Source organism: Schistocerca cancellata, chromosome 3 (assembly GCF_023864275.1).
Source record: "Schistocerca cancellata isolate TAMUIC-IGC-003103 chromosome 3, iqSchCanc2.1, whole genome shotgun sequence".
Taxonomy (NCBI): Eukaryota; Metazoa; Arthropoda; class Insecta; order Orthoptera; family Acrididae; genus Schistocerca; species Schistocerca cancellata.
This window is the reverse complement of record NC_064628.1, coordinates 542,840,206-542,860,916: the sequence shown is the minus strand read 5'-3', so window position 1 is coordinate 542,860,916 and position 20,711 is coordinate 542,840,206. Positions and strand designations below refer to the sequence as shown.

The following is a 20,711-nucleotide window of genomic DNA, read 5'->3' as shown; positions in this document are numbered from 1 at the left end:
ATAAAGCTAGTGGTATATAGAATTCAAACTTACCAGAATAATTCCTATTAAATGTGTGACTTCTGTCACGATACTGTCCTTTTCCCCTAGGATCAGTACCTACACCTTACATGTGGGTTGACCCTATGAATGCACTTCCTCCTTCCGTTCTGGTAGGTACACTTCTTTATAAAACATCCCTATTTATCACGCCACAGGTTGTCCTATCTCTATGTAGGTACGCCTGCCCTACATCCTTAGTAAATGCCGGGTACGTCTCCCTTATCCTTTATGAGTAGGCCTCATGGTTCATTGCCCAAGTATACATCTTTATGTACACTATAATTAAATATTTCCTGGTAAAAATAAAATCTATTTTACACTTCCCTCTAACTTCTTAGCACCTCCTCTAACACCTAAGAGTCATCTTCCACTTCTCAACTTCTATAATCTTAGTAGATACTATGTCTACACATATTATTCAACTCATGGTAGATACTATGTCTACCTGTAGTAAATACTTGTAGTATAGTAGATACTACTATAGTCGTAGATATTATAGTAGTATACTATATCTTATAGTATATTATATACAAAGTATAGTGTGTGTGTCTGATTATCACGATTAACTCTAACCTTGCTTATCACTGTTTTATAATTATTCCACAAGCTCTCCTGCTCCTCTCTCTCTCAGCGCATGAGTTGATTTCTACCAGAGACACACACACACACACACACACACACACACACACACACACGGCCAAAAACAAAGGAACAATGTAGAGATGATGTGACTTACCAAATGAAAGTGCTGGCAGGTCGACAGACACACAAACGAAGGTCTTTAAATATGTCTGCTTGTGTCTGTATATGTGTGGATGGATATGTGTGTGTGTGCGAGTGTATACCCGTCCCTTTTTCCCCCTAAGGTAAGTCTTTCCGCTCCCGGGACTGGAATGACTCCTTACCCTCTCCCTTAAAACCCACATCCTTTCGTCTTTCCCTCTCCTTCCCTCTTTCCTCATGAGGCAACAGTTTGTTGCGAAAGCTTGAATTTTGTGTGTATGTTTGTGTTCGTTTGTGTGTCTGTCGACCTGCCAGCACTTTCATTTGGTAAGTCACATCATCTTCGTTTTTTTGGTATATTTTTCCTACGTGGAATGTTTCCTTCTATTATAATCAGAACAATGTAGAAATGTACACATATCATTTTCCCATACAACCCTTGGCGGTTCTTACATCCTTTTAGTCTGTAACTTCATTGTTTGTGTATTGGTATTTCTTTGTGTGTATGCAGAAGTGTTTTCGTGTAGTCTGATTCTTTGGCCTTCTTATCTGAAGATAAGTTGTAGGTTACTGGAAACCACGAAAACTAGGAAGGACTTGCGTGATAGAAGTAGATGAATATGGAAAGAGGGAAAAATAGAAAAGTCCTCAAACGAGAAGTAAGAAAGGAAAAAAAGATAGATGTGGTTGCTAAGATCGAAGAGGGTAGAGAAGACAGCCCCAAAGATGGGAAACCCTTCCCACACCCCTTCCCCAGGATCCCTGCCACGCCGGTACTTGAGTGAGAAGCCGGAGGAGGTATGGTGTTAAATTGTCTCCTACAGAATGGACATTCCCACCTTCACCTTTGAGGTCTCCGGAGAAAATCTTAGCAACCGTATGGAAATGGCAAATGGTGAAGAATGAGGCACACTTGTTTGCGAGGGTTGTTTGAAAGGTGTGATGTGTGTTTTGTGTTACTCATGATTTATCTGTTTGTGTAAATCATGCTTTTACCTACGCTACCCACCCCATTTCAACATCAATACAAACCCTTCTGTCTACGTCACATCTCATAAAAGGTATAAAATATTCTGTACCAAATACAAAAGTATATATTCCATTATCACAGTAATTTAATTAGTCACACAATATTATGTTTTCCGCAGATATAATATTCCATTCAGTTTACTAAGAAAAATGTGCTTCAGTGACTTTAACTCGATAATCTTACATTCAGTGTGAAAATGGTATTCTCATGAATTCAGAAATTATTTTGAAAGTTATGTGCCAGGTATGGTTCTCCCTACTTGCTTAGAACTATGTGACAAAAAAAGGATTACCAGGCAGCTTTCTAGAAAACCATTTTTGGAATCATTGTAATCATGATTCATATTAATAGAGTATACAAATTTAATGACATTGATTTCACCCAGACTTCTGCCCACAGATTTGCACAGAAAACTGGTGAAGAGATTATTTACAAGGACTGATTCAGGCAAAAATAAAATCTAACTATACGTGAAGACCGCATCAGCTAGTGTCGACATTACTATCTAAACTGCGGGAGAGAATGGCTGGCTTGGCAGATTTAATCTATCTTATTTCAGGGATAATAGGCGTACCGATTCCCACCTCATGTCACTGCCTAGTAAAGTCAGGGTAAGTTGGGGCGAGCTGGGACAAGTCATGAAGACAGGTAGGGGCACCCTTGGAATAACCGAGAAAGATGCAATCAAGATTCCTAGTGGACACAACTCTCTAACAACTGAGGACGATGCAGTCAAAATGCCTAGCGGGCACAACTCTCCAACAACCGAGGACGACGCAGTCACATACCAGGAGCAATTTTGGGTGATGTAATCACAATTTCTCGCTGGTATGTTTCTCTCATAACCTCTAAGTGAGGGATGATAGAACAGTGTAAGAAGTTGGGGGAATTTGGTGCAGGAAAATTTATTACAGAAGAAACACCAAAAACAACTCAGGATCCGACGGTTGTCACTCGTCCCATTAACACAGAACATTAATGTCCCTGGGAGATACACAACTTTATGTCCTTTACATTGTACTTTCCTTTCTCTGACCCAGTTGTAGGACCCACTAAAAATAATGTCTTGGGATGGATTACTGTTTGAACCCGGTATGGTCCTTCATACTTTTGGAAAAACTTATGTCTCTCTTTCTTCAGGGCAGAGCTCTGAAGATGCTGTTTTCAGGGACTAGGTCATCGACCTTGTACTGCGGTTCTACAGCTTTCTCATTATGCTTACTTACTCTTTGTTGGGCCTTTTCAACTAAAGTTCTAGAAACTATTTCCTGATTCAGTTCGTAGTTGACAGTAAGATGTCCAGGCCAAGTAAAATATTTAATGAGAGGTTCTCCTACAAAGGGTTTGCCTATTACTTCCAACAGTGTTAATCCAGTTGATAAATGTGGTAATTCATTTAAAATAAGTTCAAAGTCATTAATTTTCGTTGCCCATAAAGTATGTTTTTCATGGCAGTAGGTACGGCAAAATTTCCCAATTTTTTTCATAACTCTTTCGCACGGATTCGAGGACGGGTTATAGTTGGATATTAATACTTGACGAATATCTTCCCAAGCTAGAAATTCTTTCCATAATTCATCCATACCTTTCTTGGTATCATTGAGTTCAGGAGAAACATTCTTGGAGATTACTCTTGCGGCAACTTTTCGGTCAATTATTTCCTCTACCTGTTCCTCCAGACTACTTACATTTATTAAGTCTGAGGTTGCTAGTTTCTCTTTAAAGTTTCTTTCCATGTTATCTACTCTACTGTTAATGCCTGCAATTTGCGATTGGACTATTGGTATTAACTTATCCTGCTTTTCAACACTCTCTCAAATTGTGCAATCTTTGCTTTACAGCATCAAATGAAACTTTACATACATTTGAAATGATCCTAACTTCTCACTAAGTTCAGATTCTACATTTATCTTCAATATCAAATTCTAACTTCTTTGTCAAATCCTGAAATTGCTCATTCTGTCTCTGATTAAAGTCAGTGAACAGTTGATTTCTGTGACTGCTTAAAGAACTAGTTAGTTCACCTTTCGAATCTATTTTAAAATTTTCTACTTTAGTAGTTAAAGTGTCAAATTCAGTTTCCAAATTTCCCATGCCTTCACATAAATGGCTAAATTCTTTACTTTGTTCATCTACTTTAGCAATTAATAAGCCTAAAGTTTCATTCTGAACATCCAATTTAAGACATTGAGCATTTGAAGCTGCACTTTGTGCTTTAATTAAGTATGCTAACTCAGTCCAGTCTGGCATTTCTCTACTGGTTCTCATAGCCATGGCTGGATCTGAAGTTTCTCCAACCAGCTGTATGTTTTCCATGGTTTTGCCAATTTTAGATCAAGTAAGCATTTAAAAAAATAATTCAAAGTATAATAAATACACAAATACAGTCTATCGAACAGTTTCTTCAACTTTATACTCAAACAATTATTGTTTTATGCTCACCCAGTGTAGAGTTTTAGGCTGTGTCGGTGAGCGGGTGTGGAATCAGCACCAGTGAACAGCAACTGGTGCCAGTGTCATCGGTTGCTGGTTTCCGTGTCGGTTTTGGCATTATGTAGAATCATCACCAGTGAACAGCAATTGGTGTGGGTGGCGTCAGTTGTTGGTTTCCGTGTTGGCGTCGCCGCAATATGTGTGGGAGCTGTATACTCCCCACACTGGATCTTCTTAGTTGAATTATTCTCATTGTATCTCATCTTAGTCTAATACGTTGAGGTCTTCTCTCCGTTCTTTTAATTATTACTTCCTTACGTCTTTCCCTTTGCTGCATTCACAAAATTTCTTTTTCATTAGATTTCTAGGCTAAAGCGAGTTTCTCATAACTGTTTTCTCGTCGTGTTATACTGGGTTGCTATGGCAACATGAAACATCCACTTTTCACGTTTTCATCTCTAATTCCTGTTTTTTCGGCTCCTTTTTCACCAGTTGTCACTTCTAACTTTTTAGACAATAGAACATGTGGAATAAATATACAAACTTTATGTTTTCACCAATTAACAATGTATTGGATTATGCAGAATAACATTCTCCCATTTCACATGTAAATATCTCTGTCTTCTCATATTTCGAGCTATAGAAACGCATTAAATTAACATTCATAAGCAAGTTGGTTTAAGAGCCACTTGTAATTTATGAAAATGTCTTGCTTCTAGCAAGTCCAGCACATGAATTACATGAATTACTTGAAAGTCTAATCTCATTTCTTCATAACAATCATCACAGTCACTAAACCAGCAAAGAGTAGCACAGGCTCTTCTCTACACATACACTGAAAGTCTGTGGATCATACAGCAGATACTTGTCGGCCGCCGCATCCACATTTTGATCATGACTGTTTTTAGACCTGCACACACAAACATGCAATGCGCAGTAGGTCGGATTCGTCTCTCTCACACTTCTATTTAAAATATTGTGGGTTTGAGAGGGAGAAAGGCCAAGTGGTTCTAGAATTTACACAGAAATTCTCAAAGCACTATAGCAGGCTACAGTCAAATTAAGGTTCATGAGGTCTCTGTGATTTAAATTTATACCATTTCTACTGTGTAATGCTCCAGCCACCTTTAAATGCATGTTGGACAACCTGCTCCGCTACCTTAGAGACAGACACATCTCTTCTGGTTTTTTTTTTTTTTTTTAACCCACATTTGAAGAAATAGTCCCCCATTCAGATGTCCGGGCGGGAACTACTCAAGAGGACTTCGTTAACAGGAGAAAGAAAACTGGTGTTCTACGGATCGGAGCGTGGAATGTCAGATCCCTTAATCGGGCAGGTAGGTTAGATAATTTAAAAAGGGAAATGGATAGGTTAAAGTTAGATATAGTGGGAAAGCAAAGTTCGGTGGCAGGAGAAACAAGACTTTTGGTCGGGTGAATACAGGGTTATAAATACAAAATCAAATAGGGGTAATGCAGGAGTAGGTTTAATAATGAATAAAAAAAAATAGGAGTGCGAGTAAGCTGCTACAAACAGCATAGCGAACACATTGTTGTGGCCAAGATAAACACGAAGCCCATGCCTACTACAGTAATACAAGTATATATGCCAACTAGCTCTGCAGATGACAAAGAAATTGAAGAAATGTATGGTGAGATAAAAGAAATTATTCAGGTAGTGAAGGGAGACAAAAATTTAATAGTCATGGGTGACTGGAATCCGAGAGTAGGAAAAGGAAGAGAAGGAAATATAGTAGGTGAGTATGGATTGGGGCTAAGAAATGAAAGAGGAAGCCACCTGGTAGAATTTTGCACAGAGCATAACTTAATCATAGCTAACACTTCGTTCAAGAATCATAAAAGAAGGTTGTATACATGGAAGAAGCCTGGAGATACTGACAGGTTTCAGATAGATTATACAATGGTAAGACAGAGATTTAGGAACCAGGTTTTAAATTGTAAGATATTTCCAGGGGCAGATGTGGATTCTGACCACAATCTATTGGTTATGAACTGCAGATTAAAACTGAGGGCAATATTATGGAAATGGAAGAGGATGTAGATGAAGATGAAATGGGAGATATGATACTGTGTGAAGAGTTTGACAGAGCACTGAAAGACCTAAGTCGAAACAAGGCCCTGAGAGTAGACAACATTCCATTAGATCTACTGACAGCCTTGGGAGAGCCAGTCCTGACAAAACTCTACCATCTGGCGAAAAAAATGTATGAGCCAGGCAAAATACCCTCAGACTTCAAGAAGAATATAATAATTCCAATCCCAAAGAAAGCAGATGTTGATAGATGTGAAAATTACCGAACTATCAGTTTAATAAATCACGGCTGCAAAATACTAACGCGAATTCTTTACAGACAAATGGAAAAACTGGTAGAAGCCGACCTCGGGGAAGATCAGTTTGGTTTCCGTAGAAATGTTGGAACACATGAGGCAATACTGACCTTACAACTTGTTTTACAAGAAAGATTAAGGAAAGGCAAACCTACGTTTCTAGCATTTGTAGACTTAGAGAAAGCTTTTGACAATGATGACTGGAATACTCTCTTTCAAATTCTGAAGGTGGCAGGGGTAAAATACAGGGAGCGAAAGGCTATTTACAATTTGTACAAAAAACAAGATGGCAGTTATAAGAGTCGAGAGACATGAAAGGGAAGCAGTGGTTGGGAAGGGAGTGAGACAGGGTTGTAGGCTCAAACCCCTTGTTTTTCAATCTGTATATTGATCAAGCAATAAAGGAAACAAAAGAAAAATTCAGAGTAGGTATTAAGATCCATGGAGAAGAAATAAAAACTTTAAGGTTCGCTGATGACATTGTAATTCTGTCAGACACAGCAAAGGAACTGGAAGAGCAGTTGAACGGAATTGACAGTGTCTTGAAAGACGGATATAAGATGAACATCAAAAAAAGCAAAATGAGTATAATGTAATGTAGTCGAATTAAATCTGGTGATGCTGCTGGAATTAGTTTAGGAAAAGAGACACTTAAAGTAGTAAATGAGTTTTGCTATTTGGAGAGCAAAATAAATTATAATGGTTGAAGTAGAGAGGATATAAAATGTAGACTGGCAGTGGCAAGGAAAGCATTTCTGAAGAAGAGAAATTTGTTAACACCTAGTATAGATTTAAGTGTCAGGAAGTCGTTTCTGAGAGTATTTGTATGGAGTGTAGCCATGTATGGAAGTGAAACATCGACGATAAATAGTTTTGACAAGAAGAGAATAGAAGCTTTCAAAATGTGGTGCTACAGAAGAATGCTGAAGATTAGATGGGTAGATCACATAACTAATGAGAAGGTATTGAATGGAATTGGGGAGAAGAGGAGTTTGTGGCACAGCTTGACAAGAAGAAGGGACTGATTGGTAGGACATGTTCTGAGGCATCAAGGGATCACCAATTTAGTATTGGAGGGCAGCATGGAGGATAAAAATTGTAGAGGGATGAATACACTAGGCATATTCAGAAGGATGTGGGCTGCAGTACGTACTGGGAGATGAAGAAGCTTGCACAGAATAGAGTAGCATGAAGAGCTGCATCAAACCAGTCTCAGGACTGAAAACCACAACAACAACACATTTGAAGAACATCTAAGCCACATACGTGATGATCATGTTGAAGTGTGTTCAGACTGCAGTTCTTGACCAGAATCCAAAAAGTGCCTCAATGTCACATAAGAAACAAAAATCTTGTGTTGCCTAGTTAATGCTGATGGAGTCTGTCCTGTTCCAGAGAAAATAAGAGCATTCCCATATTTTCCATTGGCGATTCATAAAGGAATTATGTACCAAGGCACATTCCCTGCAAGAACTACTGCAGAGAGCTGCCAAATTTTCCTGGAATAAGGTGCAAGAAATGTGAATCCTTGTCCTTAAGGATGTGTTATTATCTTCTCCTGTCCTAGCATTGTATGACAAGAATGCTGAGACCAAGCTTACCACTGACACGCGTGGTTTTGGGATAGGGATAGTCCTAGTACAAATTCAGGGATGTGCCGAAAAGGTAATAGCTTATGTTTCCAGATTACTCTACAAGTCTGAGATGAACTACTCTACCACTAAGAAAGAGTGCCTTGCAGTTGTTTTGACCATCAATATATTCTGAACATATTTATTGGACAGGCCATTCACCATTGTAACAGAACTCCATTTTCTATATAGGCTGTCTACCCTTCAGGATGTGTTGGATCAATTAGTGAGATGGCACTAAGGCTTCAGGAATAAAATGTGATAGTGGTATACAAAAGTGGACACAAACATAACGATGTCAACTGTCTTTCAAGTAATTCTTTGGCAGAACACAGCAGCATGAATGAAATCTGAGTCATCACCACATTAAATGATACTCTAGCTAAACAGGGAGGGGTGATATGGCACTGCTGAAAATCATAGAAGCCTTGTAGAGGAGGAGGAACCAGCTAAAGGAGAATTGCAATTAATAATCAGAGCATTGTGCAAGAATAACTTTGATCCAATTAAGTAGAAATGGTTGCTTGTCATCCCTATTATTTGTTACTGTGAATTTATCATTTCTGGATGGTTCTTGAAATATCTTATGTTTATATATTCTGGAAAGTTTGATGTTTGCATAAATAACAGCATTCTGGAATATTCGGTGTTTGTATAAATACACTCCTGGAAATTGAAATAAGAACACCGTGAATTCATTGTCCCAGGAAGGGGAAACTTTATTGACACATTCCTGGGGTCAGATACATCACATGATCACACTGACAGAACCACAGGCACATAGACACAGGCAACAGAGCATGCACAATGTCGGCACTAGTACAGTGTACATCCACCTTTCGCAGCAATGCAGGCTGCTATTCTCCCATGGAGACGATCGTAGAGATGCTGGATGTAGTCCTGTGGAACGGCTTGCCATGCCATTTCCACCTGGCGCCTCAGTTGAACCAGCGTTCGTGCTGGACGTGCAGACCGCGTGAGACGACGCTTCATCCAGTCCCAAACATGCTCAATGGGGGACAGATCCGGAGATCTTGCTGGCCAGGGTAGTTGACTTACACCTTCTAGAGCACGTTGGGTGGCACGGGATACATGCGGACGTGCATTGTCCTGTTGGAACAGCAAGTTCCCTTGCCGGTCTAGGAATGGTAGAACGATGGGTTCGATGACGGTTTGGATGTACCGTGCACTATTCAGTGTCTCCTTGACGATCACCAGTGGTGTACGGCCAGTGTAGGAGATCGCTCCCCACACCATGATGCCGGGTGTTGGCCCTGTGTGCCTCGGTCGTATGCAGTCCTGATTGTGGCGCTCACCTGCACGGCGCCAAACACGCATACGACCATCATTGGCACCGAGGCATAAGCGACTCTCATCGCTGAAGACGACACGTCTCCATTCGTCCCTCCATTCACGCCTGTCGCGACACCACTGGAGGCGGGCTGCACGATGTTGGGGCGTGAGCGGAAGACGGCCTAACGGTGTGCAGGACCGTAGCCCAGCTTCATGGAGACGGTTGCGAATGGTCCTCGCCGATACCCCAGGAGCAACAGTGTCCCTAATTTGCTGGGAAGTGGCGGTGCGGTCCCCTACGGCACTGCGTAGGATCCTACGGTCTTGGCGTGCATCCGTGCATCGCTGCGGTCCGGTCCCAGGTCGACGGGCACGTGCACCTTCCGCCGACCACTGGCGACAACATCGATGTACTGTGGAGACCTCACGCCCCACGTGTTGAGCAATTCGGCGGTACGTCCACCCGGCCTCCCGCATGCCCACTATACGCCCTCGCTCAAAGTCCGTCAACTGCACATACGGTTCACGTCCACGCTGTCGCGGCATGCTACCAGTGTTAAAGACTGCGATGGAGCTCCGTATGCCACGGCAAACTGGCTGACACTGACGGCGGCGGTGCACAAATGCTGCGCAGCTAGCGCCATTCGACGGCCAACACCGCGGTTCCTAGTGTGTCCGCTGTGCCGTGTGTGTGATCATTGCTTGTACAGCCCTCTCGCAGTGTCCGGAGCAAGTATGGTGGGTCTGACACACCGGTGTCAATGTGTTCTTTTTTCCATTTCCAGGAGTGTAGTTGCACTCTCCACTCAGGAGTTCAGCTGTGTGCTGGTTGAATGGTAATGCCAGTCATAATATTCTGTATACTAATAACAAAACTGTAGAACCATCATGTCTGTCTTTCTTTGGACATGCTAATCACTAAAATTATTTGGCAAATTTTTGTGGCGTTTTTCTCATGTAGCTTGGGGCAATGTATAGGCTTTATTTCATCAAAATTGGATCATGGAAAACAGATATCCCTACATATTATAAAAATTTTTGCAAGCACGTGTGTACGTTCCACATCTTTCGAAACCGCTGGACTGATTTCAACGAAACTTGGTACGTGTATCATTTCTTGTCTGGAAAGAACTGATGTGGGGTTAAGAACCACCTTGTATCAAAGGGGTGGTGGTGAAAAAGAAGTGTAGTACATGACGTATGAATAGCCAGACTTAATTCGTCCAGTATTTGACAGAGAGAGAGCACTTAGTGACTCGCAATGAACTTTACACATAATTTTAAACCTTTAAAAAACTTTTTCTCACTGATAACTCCTACAGATGATGAAAGGAAAACAGGTTAGCACTTATTACATTTTCACTTTTCATGCAGTGAAACACATTTTGCAGATAGTATTAACATATACCACTGAATGTAGTAGCAAAATTATATCATTGTATGATACATAGTTTAGGAGATGTGATGTCATAACCACTGAGATAAATTTAAATGTCACACTCAATGCAGCAGTTTTTAATGTATTACTTCTTTGCTACTAATTCCTTTTGCAACACCTCGCCAACAGTAGCCACATATGCCGCTGAATGTACCAACAGAATTATATCATTGTATGATACATTTTGAGCTGAGTGAAAATGAAACTGTAAGGTGAAATTCGTTAGAGATACAGGTGAAATATGTGTAGAAATATGCTAAATATATGTGGCGTGTATATGTGGACAAGGCCATCTTACTACTTTGAAAGAAATACTGTGAGGGTAAAAGTCAGCAACCTCTTATGGGGGGGGGGGGGGGCAGTGATATTGTGGACAGAGAAGGGTGAGGGGGGGATGGACAGAGAGAGGGCAAGGTAGAAGTGTACAGAGAAAGGGTGGAGGAGGAGATGGAGGGGGAGGAGGAGGAGGAGGTGGACAGAGAAAGGATAGAGAGGGAGATAGACAGGGAGAAGGGGTGAAGCAGATGGACAGTGAAAGGAGATGTACAGAGATAGGAAAGAGGAGGGGAGAGAGTAAAAAGGAAAAGATGGGAGGAGATAGACAGAGGGATGGGGAAGGAGGAGATGGATTAATAGAATTGAAATAAATATATACCTGGGCAGCACTGGGTACTAGCTAGTGTCAGTCATAAACGTAGTTTTTTTTAATACTGAGTGTTGAATTTCATTGACCACGATGTTTTTTGGATTTGAACTTGATTATGGGTTAAATGTGACAATAATCTGTACTCTGTGGATAGAAGTGCATTTGTTTGCATGTCAATACAGAGTAATAGATTTCTTAATCTTTCCTGTACTTTCCTGTGTTTCTACAGTGTTTGTTTAGTAAATATGACACAATCATCTATAATCATTAGCTAAAGTTTTTAAAGTGTATATTTATACATAACAACAAGAATTTACAAGAGTTTGATCATATATCAAGTGTCTGTGCTCTCTGAATATGGAAATTCTAATGAGACAAGAAACTATGCCAGAACTTTTTTATTGTCTGTCAGAGTGGCTTTCAGAAAGGATTCACTAATTTTCCCCAGATATAGCCACACAAGATTTTATAAATTCCAGAGTTACTAAACAAAAAAATTCTCTGGTTCGTGTGTTCTGAGACCTTTTGATTGTGTTGACAACAGAATTACACTAGGCAAACTAAAGTGTTATGATATTAATTGGATACCATTTGCAAGGGTAGTGTCTCACTTCTATAAGAGAAAGCAGAGGTTCACTTTGTCAGACTGAGCTTCAGGAGCGAAACTAACTCTTGAGCCTTTTCTACCTCCACACCCTTGTCATATGGAGATTTGGTAAGGAATGTCTAAGTGACTTGTTAAGACATTTGGAGAGTCTCCGTGCCATAGTTGAATTACTATGGAGGTAGAGAAGGATTAATGGCTCTCCTTTCTGGATGTGCTGGTTACGAGGAAAGGTAAGAACCTGCACCCCAGCATGTGTCAGAAACCAAAATATGTTGATCAATATCTGCATAAACTTTCAAATCATCACACAAGCCAGAAAAGAGGTATGGTTAGCATGCTTGTAATGTGCATGAGATGAATATGTGAGCCATAGTCCTGCAGGGTTGATATTCAACACTTGGTATGCATTCCGAGGAAGAATTGTTATTCCACCAGGGATATGAGAATTATTAAACTACCAAACACTTGCCAGTGTGACACATCATTAAACTACCAAACACTTGCCAGTGTGACACATCTAGAAACAAAATGTAGTCCAGCACATTTCTACCATACATCTGCAGAGTGGTGGACAGAATAAACACTGTATATAAGTGTACACAAATCAAGGTAGAAGTGTCTTAGATTGGCAGAGAACAAATAGGACACAATTGCAGTGTCAAAAGTATAATGCGTACCATGTACATGCGGAAAAGCCTATGTTGGAATGACTGAATCATCCATCAGTGACTGGGTCATTTAATATAAACAGCATTGCAGGTTTTGACAGAGAGAGAAGTCATCCATGGTATAGCATGCACTGTCTGCACCAAACATGCAATAAAACTCCCTTAAATGCAGATTCTCACAGTGGAGAACAGCCATGCCCGTTTGTACAAGGAAGCCATCAAAATTCACAGGCACAACATAGCTTCAACTATAAAGAGGAAAATCTCCAGATAAATAGGGCTAGCGTTCCCACCCTCCAGCAAATGATCGTTGCAGGTAATAAGGGGAAAACTGCTGTGGTAATGACCAGGGAAAGGCCTTCGGACATCGGTGCAGCAAGTACATTTATAACCTCTGATTGCAGCCTTGACTCTAATCTGCCACCACCAGTGAAGTAGGAAGAATTTTTGACAGCACTAGCCACTCATTTTGCTGAAATGTCTGGCAAATTGTAATGTTTGTTGATTACACAAATGTTCTAACCAAATGTCCAAATTCAACCTTACACTGCTAGACGGTAGTTGAGCAGTACTGCAACGGGTTCACAGCTAACAGTTTAGGTCTTCCTCATACAAAAATTCATATTATGCAGTTTCAAATGAGACATTTCAGTTTCACAGCCTGACATTAATGTGTATACATATACTAAATTAAATATTATGTGCGAAATTCCTCCAGTCCAGCGAGATAACAAGCTGTAATGAACTCAATCTACAGATACACTAATCGAGCTCAGATCAACATGTTTGTTCTCAGGCTTATCTCTCTCACTGTGATGACCTAAAGACAAAGGTGTTACGTTATTTTGTATATTCTCATTCCCTCTTATTGCGTCAATGCATTTACAATAAATGAAGTATTTCTCCGGCAGAAGCAAGCAGTAAGAACATTGTGTACGATAGGTTGTTCATATTGCAGAGGTTCCTTTAAGGATCTTAGAATTGCTATCTTGTTCTAGGGTTCAGAGTGAAAATATGTAATGTGGTGCAAAGATGTTAAGCAAGCTTCCGTCTAAAGTAGCACGAGAAGTTGATAATTCCAACAAATTCAAAAGAAAATTAAAAACATACCTTATTACTCACTCTGTCTACTGGTTTAAGCACAAATAGCAGAGTGATAGTTTGTCATTGATGTGGTGTACCGATAATGTCTATAGAAGTTACTTGTTAATATGCACTATTACTCATTCCAGATCCCCTACATTTTCTTTAATCAGTTGAGGGAAATCATGGAAAACATAAATCTGAATAACTAAATGGTAATTTGAACTGAAAAGCTAATTCAGTGCCTTAATATTGCAGCACTTCACTGGGTATAATTTTAAAACAGTCATACTTCCAGATCCAGAAAACTTCTCAGACTGGGAAGAGAATGGTGTGATAAATAGGTGAACATCACTCATAACATCATTTCAAGATATGACTTGTTTAAAAACATGAAAGAAAAAAAAAACACATTTGCTGCTTTTTCCCAAAAATTTTAAGTGACTTTTATTGTAGATTGGGGTGGCAATCATTCTTTGAAGTCTCCCATTCATTCTGTACCTTCAGAATCAAATACATGTATTCTGAGGTAACAGTGTATTAGATTACAAGGAGACAGTACTTTACCCACCAGAGCCGTAATTCCAAGAATGCTGACAGACACATAATAAGTGGGAAAAAAAAATTATTCCTAGCTTTCAAAACTGTTAGTTAGGAAAGAAAGATAATTTGGAAAAGTTGGGGAGGGGGGGGGGGGGGGGAACCATTCACTCGGACCCACCTGTTGTGGCAATGAGGGAAGACGAAGATGAAGGGAGGAAGGCAGGGAAGCTTCAGTGTAAGAGTCCATGCTCATAAATTAAGGATAATACTGATACATGATGAAACAATGCTCTGGTGGGTGGTTTGCAGGTTTAAATCACCTCGGGGTATGACCATGTGGTGAATTTGACCTACGGTTGTCGCACGGTGGCGCTGGCAGCAGTCTACATACGGAGAGCTGTGTTGGTGTCTGCCAGAGTACGGTGCAGCGAGTAAGTGTGCAGATGTTTTCAGACGTGCTAATGGTGACTGTGTGTTGAAAATGGCTCAAAGAACACACATTGATGACGTTATGAGGGGCAGAACACTAGGGCGACTGGAGGCTTGTCAAACACAGCAGGTCGTAGCACAGGTCCTCCATGTGCCACTAAGTGTGATCTCAAGATTATGGCAATGATTCCAGCAGACAGGAAACGTGTCCAGGCACTACAGTACAGGACGTCCACAGTGTACAACACCCCAAGAAGACCGATATCTCACCATCAGTGCTCACAGACGGCCATGGAGTACTGCAGGTAGCCTTGCTCAGGACCTTACTGCAGCCACTGGAACAGTTGTCTCCAGACACACAGTCAACAGACATGGTTTATTCACCCAGAGATGTGCAAGGTGCATTCCACTGACCCCTGGTCACAGGAGAGCCCATAAAGGCTGGTGTCAAGGACACAGTCCATGGTCATTGGAACAGTGGTCCCAGGTTATGTTCACGGACGAATCCAGGTATAGTCTGAACAATGATTCTCACCGGGTTTTCATCTGGTGTGAACCAGGAACCAGATACCAACCCCTTAATGTCCTTGAAAGGGACCTATATGGAGGTCGTGGTTTGATGGTGTGGGGTGGGATTAAGATTGGTGCACGTACACCCCTGCATGTCTTTGACAGAGTAACTGTAGCAGGTCAGGTGTATCGGGATGGATGATAGCGCATGGCCCTACCGAGCTGCCATCGTGGAGGAGTGCCTTGAAACAGAAGATATCAGGCGAATTGAGTGGCCTGCCTATTCTCCAGACCTAAACCCCATCAAGCACGTCTGGGATGTTCTCGGTTGATGTATCGCTGTACATCTTCAAACCCTTAAGACACTTCAGGAGCTCCGACAGGCACTGGTGCAAGAATGGGAGGCTATATCCCAGCTGCTGCTTGACCACCTGATCCAGAGTATGCCAACCCATTGTGCGACCTGTGTGCATGTGCATGGTGATCATATCCCATACTGATGTCGGGGTACATGCACAGGAAACAGTGGCGTTTTGTAGCACATATGTTTCACGACGGGTTTCTCTACATATCACCAATACTGTGGACTTACAGATCTGTGTCGTGTGTGTTTCCTATGTGCCTATGCTATCAGTACCAGTTTTGTGTAGTGCCACCACATTGTGCAATTATCCTTAATTTATGAGCATGAGTGTAGTACATAATAGCCAATATATTGGCTTCTGTCCAGAGTTGATACAAGAATAATGTGAGAAGTATACATGGATTGAGGGGAAGAGGAATGAAAACTGGAATAGAGCAATCACGAATTAAGATTAAAGCTGTAAAAAGGGGGAGGGGAGGTGAGAGAGAGAGAGAGAGAGAGAGAGAGAGAGAGAGAGAGAGAGAGAGAGACTGCCTGACCAAAAAGAGGGGGAGCAGAAAGGGAGGAGGAAAGAGAATGAAACGTCACAGTTTGATTGTGTATGTGATGTTATTTCAGTGATTAACATTATTGAGACTCATTTACAAAGAACTTGGCAATTTGGCCCACTTATCAGTATGACGTTGCACCCCATCTGGCCTGGATGAAATCACTGTTTCAGATGGGAATGGTTTCCTAAAGCCATTGTATCTTATCCTGAGTACTGGTAATGGGATGGAATTGACATCTGAGCTGGTCCTCCCACACATGTTCTATTGGGGACAAATCTTGGACTCTTGCAGTCCACAGGAATATCTCAACATCATGCAGACAGTTCATAGAGACACATGCCATGTGTGAAATAGTATTGTCCTTTTGAAAAATGGCCCCTTAATACTATTCCCTGAGAGGTAACACATGCAGACGCATGATGTCTGTCGCACACCATTGTGCTGTCAGAGTTCCCTAAATTGCTACCAGCCATGACTGGAAGTAATACCAGCTGGCTCTACATACCTTGATGCCAGGGATAACATCACTGTGCCTCTCATTGGAAGAATGGGACCTCTCACCAGGTCACCGTCATGCTTGTCCATGGTAGTCATCTGGGGTAGTGCAGAACTGCCATCATCACTCATCGAACTGCAACACCATTCATCAGCAGTTGATGCTTCCCAGTCATGGCACCACTCCAAAAACAGCCATTTGTGTTGTAATAGCAGGGTATGCAAGGGATGGTAATTCCATAGTCCGGCTTCTTGTAGTCTCTGACCAGTGGTTTAGGATGTCACAGAATGTTACAGGTAGTCCATTACTTGTTATCAGATGGCTGGCACAGATGTGAAGGGGCTATGATGTCTTGGTGCACAATAACATGATCCTTCCTTGCGAGGTCAGATGTAGTCAAGTAGAACCTTAATGACGAGTACACCTGCCCTCAGCTTCTCATGGAGTTCAACACTGGGACAGGGCCACATCTTAATGCCCCACAAATCTGTACATTGCATGATTCAACCAGCTGTCCAAATAGGGACCAAAAGTGATGCCTCTTTCAAAAGCTGTTAAGTGCTGATAACATTGTTTCACATGAGTATGCAACACCTCAATGTCCTTCACAATGATCACTCAATGCCGGATACTGTTCATGCTCCTTATATACGCCACCAGGCCTGGCAACAACACTAATCCACTCTGGTGGCTGTTCTGCCTGTCACAAAGGATTGCAGATCGAATCATACATACCTCCAATGATGTGAATGTGTATGAAGTCACATTGAAATCCAACCACGTCTCCTGGTTGCTTCACTCTTTTCGTCAGGCAATGTAAACAAATAAACCACAAAAACAGTCAATTATTGATAAAATTATTTAATTGAATAGATAAAAAACCTACTCACCAAAGAGGCAGCAGAACACACACATAAAAGACTGTTGTGATGGACAAGCTTTCGGAACTAGTGGCTTCTTCAGGCAGAAGGGTTGCAAAGGAAGAAGGGTGAAGGAAAAGAACTGGAGAGGTCTAGGGAAAGGGGTAGATTTTGGGAAAGTCACCCAGAACTGCGGGTCAGAGGAGACTTACCGTATGGGTAAATATAATGTAAATAAATATTTATAAATAAAGTCAATTCCGTAGTCTGCACAATCCCAGACTCTTAGCATCCAACTCTCCTCCCTCGACCACATAGCAGTTAAGCGTGAGTTGAAGATAACCATCAACAAGATAGAGGTCATCACAGATATCAGAAATGCACCATAGGATGACACATTAAACTAAAACCTATTTCCTGCAGGTAACTCGGAGAACTAATAATGTCAAAGTGTCTGGCCATCAAAGGATCATGGGGTTTATGAAACTGGGAAAAGCCTATCATCTCTGCAAATATGGAATACTAAACATATAAAAACCAATTGACAATAAAGTGTAAAAAATGGTTTGTCAGACCTGTAGCTGTTTTCTTCAACCATCAACATTTCACGGGTATACTCATTGCACTAGATTAACTGTTTCAATGATGAATCCATCAATACTGCATTTGTTGCTTTGAATTAGTCACCAGCCTGACACTTTTATGTGCAATTGACCTTTTCTTGTTTTCCACACTTGTATTGCTTTTTGATTGTCTTTCTGTATAGACAGCAGTTTTAAAACACTTGACCAACAGCAGTTCACTAACACTAAAAATGGCATTGTTTGCAAGATATTGACATCAACTCTTCATACCCACATGATACATTTTTATTAAATTCCAAAAAATCATTTCATTTCTCTATCTCACTCAGATGCTCATGCTGTTGTTTTACACTATTGTGAGTGGCAGTAATAAGTCATGTTTCCACTCTGCTATATTTACTGATTGGTACCTTATAATAATTCAGTGGCTACTCGTTATATTTGTGATCTCATGTGAACTTTATAAACTGTAGTCTTTATCCAACTACTTGTTACAGAATAAAATGTGAGCAGCGAAACAAGGAAGTTACAAAAAATAAGCGTGGTATTGAGGAGATGGTTGAACACTTACGATCACAGTTGGAAGAGAGAGAACAGACTATTCAAGAACTGAAAGGAGAATTTAACACTAGGTTATTAGCAGCTGCTTCTTTAACACGCACAGTTCCTACTGCAGAGGTCACTCAATCGTTTGAAGTAAGTTTAATTTCAGTGTTTTTTTATGTGATAATGTTCTGAATTCATAGTGACTTATTGGGTTGACATTAATCTAGATGTTGAGTTTATTCTTTGTGAGAAAAAATTTATATCACATCCAGTAAAAGTGGAAAGAATAGTTTGTGTAGTTTTCATAAGGAGTATTTTTTTTCACCTTTAGTCCAGTTCTCATTTTCAGCTTTTTTCTCTTGTTTTATTTGAATGAAAGTCATATATACACTGAACAAAGTAACAAAAGCTATAATTTGAACAAAATATCCTTCTCATTGGTGGGTGAGCAGGTCAAATCACAGGGACCAGTCACCAGCAAATTGCATTTTTTTTTTTTTTTTTTTTTTTTCAAATGCCATGTGTTTCCTGCATTGCCTGCTTTATCTATGTTCAGAGTCTTGTCGAGTGTGGCTGGTTGTATACCAGCACCACTGCCCATCTCTGCTGTACTGCAATTGTGTCAATAATGAAATTATTTTATTAGAGCTGTGCCATATATACTCATTTCAGACTAAAAGACCTAGGCTACAGTAATTAAAGATAAGGGTTAAAAGTAAGAGCAGTCTTAATTTTTACTTCATGCACCCATCTGTGAATGTCTCCAGTTAATAGAAGAAAGTGTTACCTTCATAAAGTGAAATCTTATCCTGCACTGCCACACAGACAGCGTGTGTCAATTCAGTATCACTTCGAAGAAAGTAGAACATGGAATGGATACTGGTTACTAGCAAGTGCATCTAGAACCGTTTGTTGTGAAAACTCAAATCTATTTTGCCATTCTCTGCAAAACTAATATTATAGATGTCCCACCACCTCTTCCTCACTACCTCAAATCCTGGGTACACCCTTGCTGATTTTGAACACAAAATGCTTTGCTAGGAACGGTCCTGTTGGAGGGTGGTGCTGTTGCCTTCCTCTGATCTTTGAACTGACTTACCCAGCCAGTTATAGAAGGACCTACAGTTTAATGTGGATTTCAAACCACAGTACAACTCGGCACTGTTAACATCAACAAACATTGCCAGTGGTGAAATTAGTGATTAGTGACAGATAAAAATCCTAAGTCTGAACTGGATCAGACTGAGAACTTTGGACTTTAATAAGTCTGGCACGTTACCATTAAGTCACCGAGCACCCAACCTCTCCCTCTCCCTCCCCCCCTCTCCCTCCCCCCTCTCCCTCCCCCTCTCCCTCCCCCTCTCCCTCCCCCTCTCCCTCCCCCTCTCCCTCCCCCTCTCCCTCTCCCTCCCCCCCCCGTCTCCCTCCCCCTCCCCCTCCCTCCCTACCCCTCTCCCTCCCTCTCTCCCCCCTCCCTCCCCCTCCCTCCCTCTCCCTCCCTCTCCCCCTCTCCCCCTCTCCCCCTCCCTCTCTCTCTCTCTCTCTCTCTCCCCCCCCCCTCCCCCCCACACACAGAGACAGTGTGTATCATAATTAATGATGTAAAGGTTTACAGTTGAAAATGCATGATACTGCAAGCAAGAAAAAGTCTTATAAACATGTGCTCCAAAATGGAAATGCATACCTAATGAGCTATGAATACTTGTTTATGTTTGATCCCATGACACACGTCTCTTCTACTGAACAAGTGCACATAGCTTGTAAGATATGCAATCTAGAGTCCATGATTATTAGATAATTTTTCTTGTTTTGGCCCATACTAGCTCCTCCCAAAATGTGGGAAACAAAGAGGGTGCAACAAAAGAGATTTGTTTTACAGTATCAA

At 41.1% G+C, this 20,711-nt stretch overlaps 1 protein-coding gene across 1 annotated transcript in view; it reads left to right on the top strand.

Moving 5' to 3' along the window:
• LOC126175371 (protein lava lamp) overlaps window positions 1-20,711 on the top strand; it is a 166,539-nt gene that overhangs the window by 31,070 nt on the left and 114,758 nt on the right. The window contains exon 4 of the mRNA XM_049922138.1: window positions 18,778-18,976. Coding sequence (XP_049778095.1) covers window positions 18,778-18,976 — 199 coding nt within the window. The remainder of the gene's footprint in view (window positions 1-18,777; window positions 18,977-20,711) is intronic.